This window comes from Siniperca chuatsi, linkage group LG3 (genome assembly GCF_020085105.1).
Source record: "Siniperca chuatsi isolate FFG_IHB_CAS linkage group LG3, ASM2008510v1, whole genome shotgun sequence".
Classification (NCBI taxonomy): domain Eukaryota; kingdom Metazoa; phylum Chordata; class Actinopteri; order Centrarchiformes; family Sinipercidae; genus Siniperca; species Siniperca chuatsi.
Window position 1 is genome coordinate 34,411,384 of NC_058044.1, and position 19,916 is coordinate 34,431,299.

At 46.2% G+C, this 19,916-nt stretch overlaps 2 protein-coding genes and 1 long non-coding RNA gene across 5 annotated transcripts; 1 reads left to right on the top strand and 2 right to left on the bottom strand.

Annotated features, from left to right (window-relative positions):
• Positions 1 to 1,095: 1,095 nt before the first annotated feature.
• Positions 1,096 to 13,124, top strand: LOC122871070 (cilia- and flagella-associated protein 251-like). 2 transcript variants are annotated; one of them, XM_044185658.1, is made up of 10 exons: positions 1,096 to 1,198; positions 1,425 to 1,496; positions 1,606 to 1,767; positions 3,228 to 4,081; positions 4,312 to 4,469; positions 10,693 to 11,045; positions 11,833 to 11,915; positions 12,013 to 12,112; positions 12,325 to 12,443; positions 12,533 to 13,124. In XM_044185658.1, the coding sequence occupies exons 3-10, from the start codon at positions 1,656 to 1,658 to the stop codon at positions 12,632 to 12,634; spliced, it is 1,881 nt and encodes a 626-aa protein (XP_044041593.1). In that variant the 5' UTR covers positions 1,096 to 1,198; positions 1,425 to 1,496; positions 1,606 to 1,655; the 3' UTR covers positions 12,635 to 13,124. The 2 variants fall into 2 exon arrangements, with proteins under 2 accessions (XP_044041593.1, XP_044041602.1); XM_044185667.1 differs by lacking the exon at positions 1,096 to 1,198 and having other exon boundaries at positions 1,484 to 1,767; positions 12,328 to 12,443.
• On the bottom strand, positions 1,393 to 6,664 carry LOC122871352. The gene is made up of 3 exons (XR_006376852.1): positions 6,145 to 6,664; positions 1,689 to 1,743; positions 1,393 to 1,489 (listed from the first exon to the last, which is right to left on the bottom strand). It is a non-coding gene; the product is annotated as an uncharacterized LOC122871352 (long non-coding RNA).
• Positions 13,125 to 13,874: 750 nt separating the features above from the next.
• Positions 13,875 to 18,458, bottom strand: saraf (store-operated calcium entry-associated regulatory factor). 2 transcript variants are annotated; one of them, XM_044185925.1, is made up of 7 exons: positions 18,210 to 18,458; positions 16,972 to 17,150; positions 16,242 to 16,440; positions 15,857 to 16,150; positions 15,507 to 15,660; positions 15,270 to 15,367; positions 13,875 to 14,648 (listed from the first exon to the last, which is right to left on the bottom strand). In XM_044185925.1, exons 1-7 carry the CDS (start codon positions 18,274 to 18,276, stop codon positions 14,623 to 14,625), a joined length of 1,017 nt encoding a protein of 338 aa, XP_044041860.1. In that variant the 5' UTR covers positions 18,277 to 18,458; the 3' UTR covers positions 13,875 to 14,622. The 2 variants fall into 2 exon arrangements, with proteins under 2 accessions (XP_044041860.1, XP_044041871.1); XM_044185936.1 differs by lacking the exon at positions 16,972 to 17,150 and having other exon boundaries at positions 18,210 to 18,410.
• Between the last annotated feature and the right edge of the window lie 1,458 nt (positions 18,459 to 19,916).

Genomic DNA, 19,916 nt, shown 5'->3' on the forward strand with positions numbered 1-19,916 from the left:
CAACGTGTGGATACAGAAGCATCACTGTGGCGTCCTGCTGCCACACAGTTTGGAGATTCCAGCTGCGCCGCGCTTCTTGTGTGCAACACGTGCCGAAAACACTTTGCAACGGACACACCTGTGCACCCTCGCTCACAGCTCCTCCTGCGAGCCCCCTCTCTCCTCGAGATGCATGTCAGGAAGTGAGACGTCCTTCAAGACGGTGGACTGAGATCGATTTCCGGGTCACAGGCAGGAGGACGGAGGAGGCACAAAATATAGAAATGAGTTTAGCTATGTAGTGACGTCTGTGACTGTCTCTGATGCCGTATGTCCTTTAGTTTGTTTCTCTCTAAATGCTGTAAGGTCTGTCTGGTCTCACTGAGAAGACCTGATTAAATGAAGGTTGTGTATATAAATGAGGAATGCAAATGAAATTGTCAGCACTCACAAATAGTATATAATACTTTTTAATGTTGCCCAGCAGCAGAAAGAAACGGCTGCGTTCCAGCCCTAGGCACAAGGGAAATACTGTATATCGCACACTACTGCTGCAACAGCCAAACGAGAGACCAATTCATTTACACATTAACCACAAGAAAATCCATGTGCATAACCTTCATAGGAAATACAAATAGATATACAGTATCTCAATTCTATTCAATTTGATTTATATAGCGCCAATTCATAACAGAAGTTCTCTCATTCCGCTTTTCCCATAGAGCAGAGTCTAGACCGTACTCCTATAATATTATTTACAGAGACCCAACAAATCCCACCATGAGCAAGCACTTGGCGACAGTGGCAAGGAAAAACTTCCTTTAAGAGGCAGAAACCTCGAGCAGAACCAGACTCAGGGGGGCGGCCGGCCGCTGCAGCCGTCTGTGTGTTCGCTAAAGAAGTTCAAAAACTGTATGCAGAATGTTAGACATGGTGTACAGTAACCTCGGGCTATCCAGATGGTATTAACTAAATGATTATGTTTGAAAACATGTGGCACACAACAATTTATAACTTTACTGTATACCATAATAGAGGCCCATCAACAACATTTTTCCTTTTGAGCACTTATTAAAGCAGTCCTTCATGCCATTGCATTGGCTGATAAAGTATGAAATGAGACAAGTGTTACTGATTTGTAATATTTTTTCCTTCCACTCTCCTGTTTGGGCAGTAGTTGCTGGTCTCTCCTTGCACTCTGGATGGCCAGCTTCATCAGGTTTGATCCAACGTTCTTATTATCCTGGTCGGGGTACCCCTAGTTATTTCAAAATATGTTCATTATCAGTACCTATAGTGACTTAGAAGAGTTTAATGACTGAGAAAGGACATGTGAGTCATTACAATGGCCATTGTTATTAGAGGATGCGTCATCGTCCATACAGACATGGAATGTGTCCACATGTCTGCTCTGCTCATCAGGCCCCTCTCTCACTGTGCCACAGCCTCATGAAGCGTGACTTCAGCTTTAAAGCCTGTAAATCCCCCGGGACAGAGAAAAGGTACCTCTCTGAAAGGTAATACCAAAACAAAGATGAGAAAATCCAAAAATGCAACAGAGGGAGTCAAAAAAAGCACGAGGCAGAACTGGTTTGGTCAGTTAATGATACTACGGTCTGATCACAGAGCATGACAAACAGGAGGAAGAAGGGATTAAAATACAACAGCTGGAAAACATGAGGCAGCATAAAATCAAAGATGACACAAACCGGTGGCAGAGGGACAAGCAGAGCGCGACCACGGAACCCGCACAGAGACGGACACCTGCCGAGTTAAGAGGGAAAAGTGGTAAGAGACTGCATCTGTATTCTGAATATTCAGCTAAATATATGTTGCTCTGTAGGGAGATTCAGATGCTGCTGCTGCAATTTGGGCACATTACAGACTACGAGGAGGAACAAACAAACAGACTGTTGAAGAGATCAAATTTAGCAGTGGTGGGAAAGTTATTCAGACCCTACACCTGGGTCAAAGTAGCAACACCACGATGTAAAAATGCTCTATCACAAATAAAGTCCTACATTCAAAATCTTACTTAAAGCTGCACTAATCAATATTTTTCTGTGCAATGTGACAGGGGTCACTGGCAGCGACAAACCCACAGTGAATATCACCAAACTCCAGCTTTAAGTAAAAGTATGGAAGTATTATCAGCAAAATGCAGCAGAATGGCCCCTGTATATTATTCTTATATTAGTTGATTATTGTTTCTTCATCATACACACATAAGCAACATTTACATGTTATAGCTGGTCAAGGTCTGGCTCTACTTTATACACTATTGGATAGCTTAATCTGTAAAAATACATAATAGTTTATATGCATCATGTCACGTTATGCTTTCAATGCCAAATCTCTTCACTTGTGACTGAAGCTGTGACATGAATGTAGTTGTGGAGTAAGAAGCACAATTTCCCTTTGAAATGTAGTGAGGTAGAAGCAGCTGGTGGAACACGTTCCAGGTGGGGCGGTGCCACATCCAGTTTCAGCAAACATCCCAGTATGATTGAATGCCAAAAAGTGAATCCAAAAGGAATTCCTACTTTGTAGTTAAATATTTAACTGTTATTTTATTCCAACATGAAATAAAGCAGTAAGTTACGCCTTGACAACATATCAGGATATCTTATTTTGGTCACCCACACAGGCGACTTCAGTATAATATAAAACATGTAATAGAACATGTTTGTTCCTGGAGATGCCCCTGTGGAGCTTGTTTTGGTGGGGAACCCAAGAGGGAGGTACAGATCAGGAGAAGAAAACTGTTCCGATTCACAGAGGCAGACTCAGACAGGTGATTAAGGTACGGAGTTTACTGTACAGTTCAGAGACTTGATGGGGTTGAGGGATGGGAACCAAAGGACGGAGACCGAGGGGTATGAGGGGAGGCGTGGGTAGATGAGGAATGGCTGAGGTCCAAGTCCGGAGGCGAGCAAAGAGACTAGAGCGTGTAGTCTAGGAGCCGGGGCTGCGAACTACCACGTGGGTTGAAACACGATGTGGCGATGATACACTGCAGCGCTTGATCAGTGGATGAGTTGCAGGTGTGTTGGGTGATGGAGAGCCACGCCCACAAACTCTAAGGTTAGGGCACAGGCCACAACAGAAACATGAAGTGCAGTTTGTGGCGTTAAGCTGCTATTCAGACACCTGCTCTGAGGTGTAGAGACAGTAAACTCCTCAAACCTCTGCTTCAAAACTCTCACACAAGTGAATTCAACTGAATTATACGTACTGTATATCTACAGTTTCTGCAAAACCAGAACGAATGATTCCACCACAGCCTCCTCCAAAGCCACATCCAAAATGTCCCCCAAAACCACCCATCAAACCTCCACAGCTCTTCGGTGCCATGAGGGCTGGGATAGAAGAGGAAAAGGAGAGGAGGAAGCAGGAGGACGAACAGTGGAAAGACTTGGTGGTCAAGGAAAGGGATGAGAGTGAAGGACAGGACATAGGGAAGGTAAATGGAGATCCCAGAGACACTGAGTTGACCACTCCAACCGTGACAGAGATGCCTTCCCTACTAGAAGAGACAGTAATGAAATCTAGAGTGAATCAGGAGGTGGAATTGCCAAAAGGAGGGAAAATATTCTGTCTCAAGCCCCCTTGTAGAAACAGACCAACGGCAGCGCTCACAGCTGAGCATCGCGAGTCTCAGCACCCAGGGAAACAACCCCAGAACAAAGCAAATGGACAGGTCCAACCTGGTCCTCTTCCACAAAGGGGCCCTGCTCGGGTCAACCCTTTAGGGACAGACTCAAACACAGAATATAACAAAGAAATCCAGATGTCTGGGCAAGGGAGGCAAGATTGTGAAGTGATTTCTAAATTTCCATCTGGACATCGGGCAGGGACAGAGGTGGAGGGGACACGTCAACCAGGGCTGCAGAGATTAGAGGACGCACAGGAAATTGCTGAGACACTTCCGGATGGAGAGCCGAAGCAAACAAACCAGAAGACCAATGCAAGAGGAAAGGTGAAGAAGCTTGCCAAGAAGGTGATGGGAAGATTGAAAGAGGCAAGAGAGGAGAAAAGAAAAATCAAAGTGGAAGAGATGGAGATGGGTGGAGTAAGAGAGGATGTTACTGAATTGACACAGGTAAGTTTCACTTAAATCCCTTTTTCTTTCTGCAGTGCCTGGCACGTTGTAGCAAGCAGCCAGCCGCAGCCTTCTGTTTCCCAAACAACCTGTGTGTGCTGCTTGTTCCACGGTTCCAGCAAGAAACATGTTTTTTATGAAATAAACTGAAAGCTTCACATACACTGCAAACCAAAACCTGTAGCAGTATTTTCAAAAATATATGCTCCTATTACATGCTTATTATCAAGGATGAAAGGAGTCATGGGGAGGAAGGAGGGATGGAGGAGGAGGAGGAAGAGGAAGGGATTGATGAAGATGCGGGGGACCAATCAGCAGTGACAGAGACACAGAGCCATGCTGACCTGGTGGAGGGGAGGATTAAAAGAAGAAACGCAACATCTGAAAGGTGAAGACACACACTCTCTCCCTCTCTCGCTCTCTCACAGGTGTACACACACCTTCAGTGTGTTTGACTAACTGCCTCAGCCTGAGAAATAAAACTGATAAACTGATGCCAGACTATGGAGAGATTTTTAGCACTTTCTCTGTCCTAGCATATTACAGTACAGTCTATATGCAAATGAGAAAAATACTTCATGTCGTTGAGTTGCATTATGGGAATTGTAGGGTCCAGTGTTTTTCAAGCCTGGCTCAGACTTAAGGCTATCAGTGTGTCTACACAGGAGGCGTTTCAGCTACAGTCTGATGCAACACGCTTCTACTTTAATCAATACAGCTGTTTACACAAGCACAGTTTTACGCTTCAATTCTATTTTCTTCCGTTCTATGCGTGTGACTACGGCATCAGTACTGTGCCTGAACGCATCCTGTGTAGACGCAGACGGAGGAGGACTGAGGCAGTGTGTAGACGCAGACGGAGGAGGACTGAGGCAGTGTGTAGACGCAGACGGAGGAGGACTGAGGCAGTGCGTAGACGCAGACGGAGGACTGAGGCAGTGTGTAGACGCAGACGGAGGAGGACTGAGGCAGTGTGTAGACGCAGACGGAGGAGGACTGAGGCAGTGTGTAGACGCAGACGGAGGAGGACTGAGGCAGTGCGTAGACGCAGACGTAGGACTGAGGCAGTGCGTAGACGCAGACGGAGGAGGACTGAGGCAGTGCGTGAGCGCAGGCGTAGGACTGAGGCGGTGTGTGTAGACGCAGACGGAGGAGGACTGAGGCAGTGCGTAGACGCAGACGTAGGACTGAGGCAGTGTGTAGACGCAGACGGAGGAGGACTGAGGCAGTGCGTAGACGCAGACGTAGGACTGAGGCAGTGTGTAGACGCAGACGGAGGAGGACTGAGGCAGTGTGTAGACGCAGACGGAGGAGGACTGAGGCAGTGTGTAGACGCAGACGGAGGACTGAGGCAGTGCGTAGACGCAGACGTAGGACTGAGGCAGTGCGTAGACGCAGACGGAGGAGGACTGAGGCAGTGCGTAGACGCAGACGTAGGACTGAGGCAGTGCGTAGACGCAGACGGAGGACTGAGGCAGTGCGTAGACGCAGACGGAGGACTGAGGCAGTGTGTAGACACGCTGTAAAAGTCAGGATATTTCAGCCTCCTTCGTTCAGTTACAAGTCCCCAACTTATGGAAGTGCAATACTAAATTGTTGGAGTATTCCTTTAAGTACAACATTTACCTCCTCAAGCCGGATGCATGTCACAGCGTTCTCAGCAGAGTCCCGATTTTTCATGACCTAAAAGTCCTGTATCTAATCATTGTTGCTTGTTAATGTTGATAATCTAAAGGAGTAAACAGTCAAGTTTCCATTACAGTCCGACTGGAAACCACCTTCAGATACGATCCCTGAAACTGCAGAAAACATTCTGGTTTATTCCTGAAACAATACTAAGTTTTAAAACATTCTGGCACATTTCTTTATTGTCATTCCTCATCACAACTTCCTCCTTTGTCTCTTTCTCAATCACACACACACACACACACACACACACACACACACACACACACACACACACACACACTGTCTTGTACTTAGAGTCCTTGTCTTATTTAGAGAGAGTGGGGGAGTTCCACCCTTCATCAGGAAACATTCACTGTTAGTCAAACTTGCCTCACCACTTCAGTATTTCATTATTTGGTCTTGTCTTCCACTTCGCCTTCTTTCTTTCTTTCCAGCTGCCCTCCTCTCCACTCCTCCTCTTTTCTCCCATGCTGTAGCCTCATCTTCCTCCCTCCTCTTTCTGTTCTCATCGCTCTACCTCTCTTTATTACTCAGTAGGAAAGTCCCCTGTTTTCCCCACAGTCATCATCTCTTATATGCACACACACACACACACACACACACACACACACACACACACACACACACACACACACACACACGTGCATAGCCCTGTGAAGTTGTGGAATGTGGGTGGAAACTCTGGTTCTCCAATCAGTTAACTTGGTTTTAGCAGGCTGTTGGTTAAACTAGTGTGATAGGATCAGGGCAGTTATCTGCTTTACTGTGTATCTTTAATCCTGAGCACACATGAGCCGCACTGCTGCACTGGGTGACATGTTCCTTCATCACCACGAACACACACACTGGAGTTTATTCTGCCTCAGTCCCACACACACCGTCCTGCTGCCCCAAACACTCACTACAGCACCAGATGTGGATTCATCCGCCGCTGGAAATAGTCCCCAACAAATGCACTGTTTCCTTCTGTTAGTCTGATAAAAACTACAGCGAGCAGCTGTTTGAGGAATTGACTGAGTATATATTTGTGAGCTGTTTTGAAAGATTTCTGTCTTCAGGAGGAACCAATGGGCCGAGTGGCACAGACAGGAAGTCAGACAGTATTGAGAGACGGAGTAAAGGCCACAGAATTCTTTATCAAAGAAAGTGCTCGTCAGAACAGCGTCTGATTTCCCCTCTCTGGCAGGGCTGCATCAGACAACTGTAACTCTCCGAAACCAACAATCCAAAATGCACACATCACTTCACTTCACTTCACTTCACTTCACCCAGGGATTGGTCGGCTGTGTGGAGGTGAGAAAGTAAGCAAGTGCAGCATTATGAATGTCTTCAGGGACAGGCAGTCTGAAGGCGTGCGCCTGGATGGATTACTGAACAGGTCCAGCGGCCCCAGGGGTCAGGGGGCCCCAAAGCCATAGCTTTTTTTTTTGAAGTGGCTGTTATTAATACTTCTTGCTAGAAACTCCAAGTGCTCAGTCAAAATTGTTAATTTTCCCCTACATAATACAACCATATACTACTTAACAAAGTGTAACCTGCACCACAGGTTTCCTCTGACATGTTTCTATAATATTTTTTATAATGGCGTATGCTTTAGTGTTTTGTAAAATATTTGTGGAGAGGAATGTCAGTGTGGGTCAGCTGTGGCAGAAAGCTTTGGGAAAGACATCTGTTTTCAACCAACAGCACAAATTTAGAGTTGAGGTAAAAGAAAGAATTTGACATTTTGGGAAATGCACTTACTTTCTTTCTTGCTGAGAGTTAGCTGAGAAGATCCTTTACTAATGACTTGATTATTTTCATTTTAGATCCATCTGCTGAGTATTTTCTCCATTAATTGATTGATTGTTTGGTTTGTAAAACTTGAGAAAATAGTGAGAAATGCCGTCACAACGACCGAAGTGACGCCTTCACAACGCTGTGACTATTGGACAAATCAAATAATTACAAAGACAAGAACAGGAGGACCTGTTTCACAGTAGAGCCTGTTTCAGTGTTCATAAGTGTTTGGCCGTAGGATATCCTCACAGGACTACACACATCCTCACACACAGGCCTACACACATCCTCACACACAGGCCTATACACATCCTCACAGGCCTACACACATCCTCACACACAGGCCTACACACATCCTCACACACAGGCCTACACACATCCTCACAGGCCTACACACATCCTCACACACAGGCCTACACACATCCTCACACACAGGCCTACACACATCCTCACAGGCCTACACACATCCTCACAGGCCTACATACATCCTCACACACAGGCCTACACACATCCTCACAGGCCTACACACATCCTCACACACAGGACTACACACAGGCCTACACACATCCTCACACATAGGCCTACACACATCCTCACAGGCCTACACACATCCTCACAGGCCTACATACATCCTCACACACAGGCCTACACACATCCTCACAGGACTACACACATCCTCACACACAGGCCTACACACATCCTCACACACAGGCCTACACACATCCTCACACACAGGCCTATACACATCCTCACAGGCCTACACACATCCTCACACACAGGCCTACACACATCCTCACACACAGGCCTACACACATCCTCACAGGCCTACACACATCCTCACACACAGGCCTACACACATCCTCACACACAGGCCTACACACATCCTCACAGGCCTACACACATCCTCACAGGCCTACATACATCCTCACACACAGGCCTACACACATCCTCACAGGCCTACACACATCCTCACACACAGGCCTACACACATCTCACACACAGGCCTACACACATCCTCACACACAGGCCTATACACATCCTCACAGGCCTACACACATCCTCACACACAGGCCTACACACATCCTCACACACAGGCCTACACACATCCTCACAGGCCTACACACATCCTCACACACAGGCCTACACACATCCTCACACACAGGCCTACACACATCCTCACAGGCCTACACACATCCTCACAGGCCTACATACATCCTCACACACAGGCCTACACACATCCTCACAGGCCTACACACATCCTCACACACAGGACTACACACAGGCCTACACACATCCTCACACATAGGCCTACACACATCCTCACAGGCCTACACACATCCTCACAGGCCTACATACATCCTCACACACAGGCCTACACACATCCTCACAGGCCTACACACATCCTCACACACAGGCCTACACACATCCTCACAGGCCTACACACATCCTCACAGGCCTACACACATCCTCACACACAGGACTACCCACAGGCCTACACACATCCTCACACACAGGCCTACACACATCCTCACACACAGGCCTACACACATCCTCACAGGCCTGCACACATCCTCACACACAGGCCTGCACACAGGCCTGCACACAGGCCTGCACACAGTCCTACACACAGCCTACACACAGGCCTGCACACATCCTCACACAGGCCTACACACAGGCCTGCACACATCCTCACACAGGCCTACACACAGGCCTACACACAGGCCTACACACAGGCCTGCACACATCCTCACAGGCCTACACACAGGCCTACACACAGGCCTGCACACATCCTCACAGGCCTACACACAGGCCTGCACACAGGCCTACACACATCCTCACACAGGCCTACACACAGGCCTACACACAGGCCTGCACACATCCTCACAGGCCTACACACAGGCCTGCACACAGGCCTACACACATCCTCACACACAGGCCTACACACCGGTCTGCACACATCCTCACACACAGGACTACACACAGGCCTGCACACATCCTCACAGGCCTACACACAGGCCTACACACATCCTCACAGGCCTGCACACATCCTCACACACAGGCCTACACACAGGCCTACACACAGGCCTGCACACATCCTCACAGGCCTACACACAGGCCTGCACACAGGCCTACACACATCCTCACACACAGGCCTGCACACAGGCCTGCACACATCCTCACACAGGCCTACACACAGGCCTGCACACATCCTCACACAGGCCTACACACAGGCCTACACACAGGCCTACACACAGGCCTGCACACATCCTCACAGGCCTACACACAGGCCTGCACACAGGCCTACACACATCCTCACACACAGGCCTACACACCGGCCTGCACACATCCTCACACACAGGACTACACACAGGCCTGCACACATCCTCACAGGCCTACACACAGGCCTACACACATCCTCACAGGCCTACACACATCCTCACACACAGGCCTGCACACAGGCCTACACACAGGCCTACACACAGGCCTACACACATCCTCACAGGCCTACACACGTGTGCATGTGTGCGTGTGTGTGTCCACCTAACCCCCCAACCCAATCTCTGACTGAAGATTTCACACTTGCATTACATTTTAGAAGCTCTTCATATGTTTTGTATGTACAATTTGTAAAGTAACTAAAGCTGTCAGATGGTCGTGGTGCAGTAAAAAGTACAATATTGCTCTCTGAGATGTGGTGGAGTGGAAGCTGAAAATGGCATGAAAAGATACTAATCAAGTAAAGTACAAGTGCCTCAAATTTGAACGTAAGTAATGTCAAACTATTCCTTTAACCTGCAAAAAAGATTTCCACCGACTGTGAGCGATGCAGGGGGTGGGGGCTGCTGCTCTGGTAGGTAGGAGTGGGGCCTGAGTTTAGCACTGGACATCAATCATGTACTGCTGAATCATCCAAACGGGGAGCATTTCATAGAAGACTGGGCTGCTTGCAGATGGTCAGTGAAGTGTCTGAGGAGTAGATATTCTATTCATCTCCTGCAGATTCTCTTAATATGCAACCATTCAGCAAATGTGATACTCTTTTATCTTTTATTTTTACCTGTCATACAAAAACATTCATATTGAACATGTAAAAGCTTACAACAAAGCTTTTACTAATACTGTTCCCCCGCCATTTGACACAGTCCTTTCAGCTCCTTCAAAGTCTGCAGTCCAGTGAAGCTGGTGGAGGAGCTCCTGTCAGGTGATGAGTGGTCACAGTTCCTGTACAGAGACCAGAGCTCCACTCCCGACCCACCTCCATACCAGACACGCTCAGAGGACACAGCACAGCTCCGTGGGGACTTCCACTGTAACTCTAGTGCTGAACTGGACCTCGCTCTGGATGTGTTTGAAGGCAACCCTGCCGACCCAGAGGAGGAGCCTGTCTACGAGGATATCGATCTATCAAATATCACCCAAAAGAGCCAAACACGCGAGCAACAGATATACAGTAATATACCAAATATATTACTGCACAGTGAAGCAAGTCAGATGAGTAAGTATAACCAGAGTGGATTATGTGTTTATAAGAATGTATGATGGATTATCCTTTGATTTCAACTGCTGGGTTCGACGTGTGGTTTTTCTTTAATGTTTGGATTGAAGCTGTATGAAAACCTACATAGATGTTTACTGATATTCAGTATCTTACATTTCAGCTTGTCTGCCTAATGTTTTCTGGGGTAAACAGTCCGGTGGAAAGTCTTTGAAACCCCCTTCAGATAAACTTGGCCCACTGAAAGCCAGACTCATTTACTGCTCCTTAAAGTTACGATCCTTAAGAATATCATGAAATCAAATCCCATTTTTACTATTCATAACTGATCTCACTGATATCAGCCTTGCGGTTTATTGTTCACTCCCCACTTTACTGAATACAAAAGTTCAAACAGGCATCTGTAGAACATGATATTAGTTCATTTCTCTAGTCTGATATGAACTCATATATACTGTAAAACTTGAACACTGACAAAACCTGACTTTACCATCTGGTCTTCATATTCAGGCAGTATATTTGGCCATTGTTCCAGGCCCTCTACATACAAATTCAGTTTGATTCGAGACTTTGAATAGAATGAGAGAAAGAAGGCAATGACTCGGCTCCGAGGCAGAGAAAAGTCTGTTCACAGGTCATTTGCTTCTTAATTTAAAATGATGTCTTTTCAGAAAATCCATTACTCCACTCCTGATATTTCTGTATTCTCTAGTGTTATAAAATGCACGGCGTTAACAAATTCCTGAGATACTGGTAGCATTGCAGAGTGTTGATTCTTCTTCAACAGGCCCCAGAACCAAAGACATTTACGACACAGTGGAGTTTATCCAGCCTGTGCAGCCTGCAAACACATACTTTTCTGATATTAAGGTTGGTGATAGGTTCAATAAAATGTGCCATTTCAGTATTTTGTGTTAAATATCAGATCACGTTTTAATTGTCATATGCATTTGTCTGTGTCTGCTAGTCTGAGAGGGTTCTGGACAGTTCAGTTCAGAAGTATCTCATCAAGCTGAGCAAGAGGAGACGCAGAGCAGCACGGAAACAGCGCCGTGATGGGAGCCATGGTCAGGCGGCCATCTCTTTTCTAATATCCATCCATGTAGAAAAGTCTACTATCTAGCCTGGTTACTGCACATGCACTGTTTCACACCGTCTGAAGTCTGACACACACAGAGCAGAACACAGAAAATAGTGGAAAATATGACAGACCATCTTTCTATATGAGGGAATATGCAAAAAGTAAGTGTAGAAGAATGACATGAGCCTTGTTTTGAAGCAGAGTCCTTCGGCCACTCTCCATCCTCCACCTCGCCACCACAAGTCTTCCCTGCCTCCATCTTCTATAACATCCCAGCTTCAGGAGGAGAGGAGGAACAGCAGCTCTCCACAGGAAAGGTTTGTACGAGGAACCGTTATTTCACTATTTTGATGAGTCCTCTTCAACTGATGTGTTGATCAGCTGTGATCCTGTGTGTGTGTGTCAGTCTGGAGGAAGCAGTCCCAGATGTCTGGCCAAGATAAAGACAGCTCTGAAGGATCAAACCTTGCTGAGAGCAGCGCAGCCAGAGGAGGACAGAGGAAAGTAGAGGACGCTTCTTCCATTTCATTTAGTGTCTTTAATATTAACATATTATATCAATTATTACAACAGCCAAAAAATGCTGATTATTTGTGGAATTGTATGGATGAGGAGAATGTTTTTGCCTTGAATGTATTGGTTTACCCAATGTGATTTTGAAAATGTTTCATAACCAGCGAGGGTGGTAATGCCTCCACACAGATGATGCGTAATCTTTCAACTTAGTTTTATATGAAAATCATCAAATTTGGAGTTGTTCAGTGTCCTTTTAGTAGGAATGTAATGTCTGATGTGTGTAAATGTAATGCTACAATACCAGAAATAACTTCTGTTTTATACCAAATTAGACATTCATATGTATGTCAAAACAACAAAAGACGCAAAGTTTGTGGCAGGCACCCTCACATCTACATCAGAATCCACGGAAAGTCGGGACAGCAAATCTTTAGGAAGTTTAGTTTTTACACACAGATTCAAATAAACGGACTGCACTCGTAGAGCGCCTTTCTAGTCTTTTTCCACCACTCAAATCGCTTCAACTACAAATCACATTCACAGAATTCACAAACAGTGAGGGGTCAGGGTCTTGCCCATGGACACCTTGACATGTGGGGTGGAGGAAGCTGGGATCGAACCGCCGGCCTTCTGATTGGTGGAAGACCTGCTCTGCTGCTAAGCCACAGTTGCCCAACTTGAACCTGAGATATTATTAGTTTCACCAAGAAGTTACATCACAAGTCTGTGAATGTGCATACTGATCACTTCCTGCATGAATCCCTGCAGTTCAACTCTGAATCAGGTGCTAAATAACCAGGAACCAATGACTGCTTCCTTATATTAGTCAGTGTCCACACAGATAAAGTGACATACTGCGCTGTTGATAAGAATACTTAACTACTTCATGATTGCCAATACTTGCTCTTCTCATTGTAGCGAAGTAGTTTCTGATTTATGCTGAAAGGAATGGAAGGAGGAGACAGTGTGTTGACGAAAGGCGGGTACTGGTGCACATACACACTGTAAAGAGTGAGTACTGACAGTGTTACTGAGCACGCCCGGGCCTGGTCAGTACTCGGCTGTGAGATTGTGAGGGCTGACCCTGACCCTGACCCTGAACACACAGAAAATCAGAGCTGCTCCTCACTCTGCTCCTCTCAGATGATATCACGTATCAAATGCCAACAAACTGTGCGTCACTTACAGTGCGGGTGTTTTTACTTTTGGGAAGGAGAGCAAAAAGCAGCAGGTTTAAAAAGACACTTATTTTATTCAGTAGTTACCAAAATATCACACATCCACTACAACACGCTATACACATTTAAACTGAGTTGATTCAATGATATGGAAAGCAAAAGGTATGAGGGCTAGCAGGTGAAGCAAATGAAGAGAGGAATAATGAGACTGACAGATGGATGAATGTACAGGTGGTGTTACCAGTTCGAACCATTTCAGGCATGATTCTTACCCCCGTTCAGCTGCAGTTAAACTGATGGAGAAGCTGTGCATATTATTTATTATATTATTATTCCGTATATTTGTTTTATGTGAATGCAAAAGATGCTGCAGTTTTCATAGATGTGTGTGTGAGGCAGAACACTCTTCACACAAAGAAAGTCAATAGGTGCTTAGAAAAGAGACTGCAGAGAGAAAACAGATAGCTATTCTCTCTACAAGACCACATGAATAAAATGTAGAAATTACACAGTAGATTCCCACTGAACAAAATGCCGATCAAATCAATGAACAACTGCAAGATCGTCATCTTCTGAAAACACATGGAAGTCATTCCATGTTCTTCCAAACACAAAGCCTAAAGTGCTTCCTGTCAGTAGCTGGCATCACTAACCCTAACCCTCCAGAGGAACACAGAACTGTTGGACACAGTCTCCTCCTGGTGCTTTCACTGGCAAACGCCGAGCTGGTCCGTTACCGGTGCAGCAGTTTCAGTTGTGTCAGTGCCGTCCTTTGTAGAGAATCCGTCCACCTCCACAGCTTCTATCTTCTCTTGGTTCCTCCAAAACCTGACAACCAAACAAAGCAGTTAGTGAGCCAGCTGCACGCACAGCATGTGCCTGGGTGCTACTGACCTGTGGAGACGTTCGCTGTTACAACTACTACTGAAACACACTGCGTTCACTCCAGGCAAAAAGAACTGGAGGCATTATCTGGTAATTCTGACTTCTGAATATCCTGATCTAATCCTGATCTTTCCTTTGCTTTTATTTTCTATTCTCATGTAAATCTTTTTAACTTTTCAGTACACACTGTTTTCAGCCAGAAGTTTGTGTTTACACCTCGTCAATGTGTAAATGCCTCTGAAACAGCATTTATGGAGCGTTCCAGTAGCCACTCCATGGAGCCCACAATAATAATAATACTCATTAGGCGTGGGTGATATGAATAAAGTCACAGTGTATGTACTTATATGGTTCAAACAGTCAAGCAAAATATAGCTGACACTTCTCTATGGTCTCACAGTGTATACTGTCATATCACCCCAATAACAATCATCATTTCCTTTCAGTATCAGTCCTTTCATTAATATCGAATCAGTTCAGCTGCCTGATATCAGAGGTGGTATAAGGCTGATGACGTGTCTGGTCTCACACGTGGCTCTGTTAGCTAACGTGCAGGGCTTCTACCTGAAGCAGTGCGCGTCCCGGAGGAAGAGGAGGAGTCTCCAGCAGGAGGAGGCCTGCTGTCGGTGTAACTGGAGTAGGTATAGTTGTAGGGCTGGCTTCTGCGAAACAAACACACAGCACAAATAACCTGACGGCTCTGAACGGAATGGAAGTGGAATACTGTTAAGATTGGGTTTTCTGGGAAGTCACGTATTCTCTATTTTTCACTCATTTCCCTCTCTCCATCGCTTTACTAACCTCTGACGACCAAAAAGATATCCCAGCACCCCTCCTGTCCCCATGCCGGTCCAGAAGCCTCCGCCTGTGCCAGGCGCAGCTCGGCCTCCTGGGTACTGTTGTCCGTGAGTGTAGTCACTGTGGAAACCGTAGCCTGGGTTGGCACCAGGATAGCCTGAACACAAAACAAGAACAGATTCAAGGTTTCAGCAAGGTAGTTGTAATCTTATTTCATACTACAGCTACTTCTACAAAGAAAAGAACATGACAATCCTGCACATCCTCCCTAACAAAGACGTGTTGCTGACGACGCCTTTTCCACGGAGAATCTGCAGTGCAAACCGGACCATCGATTGTTGCTCTATCCACACCTGTGAAGTCAGGTTTGAATCCCGGGGGTGGTGGTCCCGCAGCGGAGCCATGGTGATTATCTCTGGGGTAACCGGCCTGTGGGCCGTCGTGCCCCCCCCCGGCTGCATTCCCGCTGAGGAACAGCTTGTAGATGCCGTAGGCTAAGAGCAGAAGCACAGCGAGCACCAGCAGGCCTCCTGAGTCCTCGCTGCCTGATGGGTACGGGCTCTGGCGGCTCTGCTGGTTGTGCTGGTCACGCTGATGCTTGTTTCCAAAGAAACCGCTGAAGAAACTGGAGGCAAAGCCCCCAAGACCTGAGACGGACAAACAGAAAACAAACGTTTCTACTATCTGGTCCTTGTGTGAAGATGAAGCCTCGTAAATCTCATATTTCCATCCTCCTACCTCCAAATCCCTTGAATCCACTGTGGGAACCCCCGCTGCTGTGTGTCCTCCTCCGGCCCTCTCCAGTCAGTTCCAGTGTGTACTCCAGCCCACAGGAGCCCTTCAGTATGTAGGCATCAGCAGGGTGGCTGTAGCCCTCACAGCTCACCTCAATGCGCCCAAATCGGTAAGCGTTGTCCATATCAGTCTTACACTCCCACTGTGAGGGGGAGGAGGAAAATTACAACCAGTGGTGACCCCACCATTCAAAACCTTATTCTCAGATTCAAACGCATCAAGGACGAAACGGCTTTCGTTTCCAAAATCAGCAGATATGAGTACAACAGTACAGTCAGTCGCAACTCTCGAAAAGTCTAAACTAGCAGCACCAAGAGGCTGCAAGATCCCTCACTGGCTTCCCACCAGCAAACACAGCCATTGTGTTTGCTAGAAGTGGAAAAAGATGGACCATTTAGAATTGTGACCAAGCTGTGTACTGAGCGAGATATTTTACAGCGTAAAAATCAACCTGTCAGCGCTCTCTGGTGGACAAACTCTGTAATGGACACACTGTTTCTGCATGGCCTCAGACATATCTTTGACATGTCATGACATGTGTGCTGATACCAATATAGAGTGGCCCATATATCAGCCTGGCAGATTATCAGTCGGGCTCTGGTTGGAATGCATGACAAAGCTGGTGGTACTGCTGCCGGGAGTCCAACCCCAGGCCCAACCCCAGGCCCTATACCTGTACGTCCACTCCATCCCAGCCTTTGTTCTGACACTGGACCACCTCTGGGACGAAGGTCTGGCAGCCTGCGGAGCCTCCAACACACTGGAGCTGAGGCACGGGGCTGGAGCGCCTCGCTGCGGTGTAGCGATCCCTGTACAGAGTCAACACCTGGACGTCCCGCAGCAGCACGCTGCCTGCAGTGGGGGGAGGAGAAAAAGACTGGCTTCCATTATAATATTATAAGTCACCTTACAAACATATAAAAGCTCCTGCTCTGGAACAAAATGCCTAGTATCACATTCAGGGCTTCTTCTAGCCAGTGTGAGTTGGATTTTTAAAACAGACAGCAACTCAGGAAGCAACAGGTTTTCCAGAGAATGGAGCTTCATGCCTTTTCGATTTCTTAGTCATTTTGATCAGTGTACATGGTGGATGCACACAACAGTACTGCAAGAAATCCTTCCTGTGTGAAGCTGGGAGTGTTCTCTGTGGTCAGTTTTAGGAACAGCATCCCAACAGAACATTTCCATATACTTTTTAACATACCTTTGTCAAAAAATTTAGACTTGTTTGTCTTCAGAGTTTATAGTTGCTTTTCAGAGTGGAAAATATCGGGTGGCCCCTGTACATTCTATACTAATGCAACAGAAGGCAAAGGAAGGCGGGACATACAGCCTTCCACCACAGTCCAGTGTGTCCAAATGCAGAACCATTGCAGCGGATAGTAAGATGGATTTGTTGAGACATTTAAGAGATAAAATAATAGTATGTCATTATTATTTGTATTAGTAGTATGTTTATTTTAACGTTAGCCATGACGCACTTGTCAACATGCAGGCCTACTTGGGGGGGAAACACGACGGGGGGGTAACAGAGGGAGCTGAACCGACATGACATTACTGTATGAGCAGGAGCGTCAGTCACTTCATTTAGCTAGAAGACGTAGCTTGGCATGTGGATATTCTTGCAGGGTCTGTATGCGTAGACTGTTTTTAAAATGTTAGCATTAAAAATAACGTGTAGGCTACTTCAGACGTTAATGGCCATATGTTTAATTTGGTTTCAAAATTCGCTGAGCAAGTTGGAAGGCTGTGAGCGGAAGTTGTGGCGTTTTGTCTGTCTGGTTGCCGATGGTCACTGCTACTGTTGTAACTTAGTTTGCTACACTTCCTAAACATGGCGGCTGCCTATAAAAAAAACTTAAGTCAAACATCAAATGTTAACAAGCAGAAGTCGACGGAAGCTAAACCTACCGTCATCCCAACTCTTGATGTGCCCCACCAACAAAAACTGCAACAAAACGGCAATAAACCGTTTCATTTTCTTGCTGTTTATTCCTACACGAGATTCTGACAGTCGTTGTTTCTCTCAACAACTAATTAAAGTTACTATGAAACCGGAAACGTCTCACTCTGCATTACATTGGACCTGACTGGTGGTGAAACAACCCGAACACAACACAAAAAATCTTAACTTCCGTGTTGCGTCATCTGTTTTTGCCGTCGCCAACCAATGAGTAACGTGCACGACTGCCGAGTGGATCTTCTTCTTCGATTTGCTGGCGGGCTGCAAACCAACGTTAAAGGTGCATGCCGCCACCTACTGTATCGGAGTGTGTAACATCATGACTTTAACCAAAACTAACAAACGGGGGGAAAATAAAACAAAAAACACCTCTTTATACATGTTATATTCTAGATATGAAAGCTGTTTCTTTCAAATCTTTAAATAAAGCCCTTTGAACCTGTAAGTGTTTCTCCCGGGTCCCTAACAGACCTTTGACGCTCCGCTCCCTGCCTCTCTGCCACTCGGCCCTTCAGTCTCTCTCTTTCCATCCCATCAGCACGTTCAGCAGATTCCTTCCAGTTACAAGTCTCACATTTATCTGACTGACTGTTTCATGGTATACAAGCTAGCACTGTCATAGTTTGGGGTTTTGTCCTGTTTCCTGTTTTATTTTGTAGTGTTCTCCTCCCCTTGTGTGTCGTGTGGTTTTACTTCCTGTCTTTGTTTGTGTTCCTTCCAGTTTAGATTGTTGGCCCCTCCTTGATTGACTGCACCTGTATTCTTGTTGTCTCACCTACCTTAGTGTATTTAGTCCGGGTCTTTTCCTGTGTTTGTTGTCGGCTCGTTGTCCATACCGACATTTCTTACCGTGAGTCCTATAATATGGATTCTTTTGACCTTGCTTGTACTGTGGACTCGTGAACTTTTGCCTGCTCCCTGTTGGATTTGTTTGGACTTGCTCCCTGGTTTTGACCAAGCCAGAACGTACACTCCCTGTCTCCGTCCCCGGAGCCTCGCCGCTCTGGAAGAGCCCAGGATCCCCCAGTGTTACTTGCAGTGTATAATAAAACGGTTGCTATCTCATCCAAATACCACTTCCTTGAGTTCTGCATTTGGGTCCTTAAACTGTGCATATAACAAGCACTGAGTCCTGTGTGTCCTGGTCTTAGCCTAGAACAGATAACGCCTTCTTTCCTACATTTACCTGATTATTTCTGACTCTGACAGATTTTTGGATTTTATACTTTACTGCCATTATTCCCTGACGAGTTATTGATTTTGCTTCTGATCTCCCAAAACAAATTTCTAAAATGTCATTATCATTTTTGTTTAGTGCATTTTTAGTAAGTTTATCAGCAGTCTCATTTCCCTCTGTTCCAGCGTGAGAAATGAATGTCTATTCCCGGTTGCTGCAGATTCAGTGGGCTCATATAAACCTCGATTAAAAGATCCTCTCGGACCGATTCTCCCGACTGTATACTTTGTACTGCAGCGGCACTAACCGGTTTAACCTCCTCTGCTGTGTGTCCTGAGAGCCTGTTTGAGATCCTCCAACACTTCCTCGGTCAGATCCTGGGGGGTATATACCCAGCCCTACAGGTTCCTTACCTGAGTGTTTTGATCCATCTGTAAAATATTAAGATAATTCTAGTAACTTTTCTTCACATACTCTT

Excerpts from the sequence above, each read along its gene's own strand:
- LOC122871070 (XM_044185658.1), top strand. The coding sequence starts at position 1,656 with ATGAGGCAGCATAAAATCAAAGATGACACAAACCGGTGGCAGAGGGAC. Across the intron at positions 4,082-4,311 it reads ATGTTACTGAATTGACACAG|GATGAAAGGAGTCATGGGGA; the intron begins GTAAGTTTCACT and ends CTTATTATCAAG. Across the intron at positions 11,916-12,012 it reads CATACTTTTCTGATATTAAG|TCTGAGAGGGTTCTGGACAG; the intron begins GTTGGTGATAGG and ends TGTGTCTGCTAG.
- saraf (XM_044185925.1), bottom strand. The coding sequence starts at position 18,276 with ATGAAACGGTTTATTGCCGTTTTGTTGCAGTTTTTGTTGGTGGGGCAC. Across the intron at positions 16,151-16,241 it reads TGGATTCAAGGGATTTGGAG|GTCTTGGGGGCTTTGCCTCC; the intron begins GTAGGAGGATGG and ends TGTCCGTCTCAG. Across the intron at positions 15,368-15,506 it reads TATCTTTTTGGTCGTCAGAG|AAGCCAGCCCTACAACTATA; the intron begins GTTAGTAAAGCG and ends TTTGTTTCGCAG.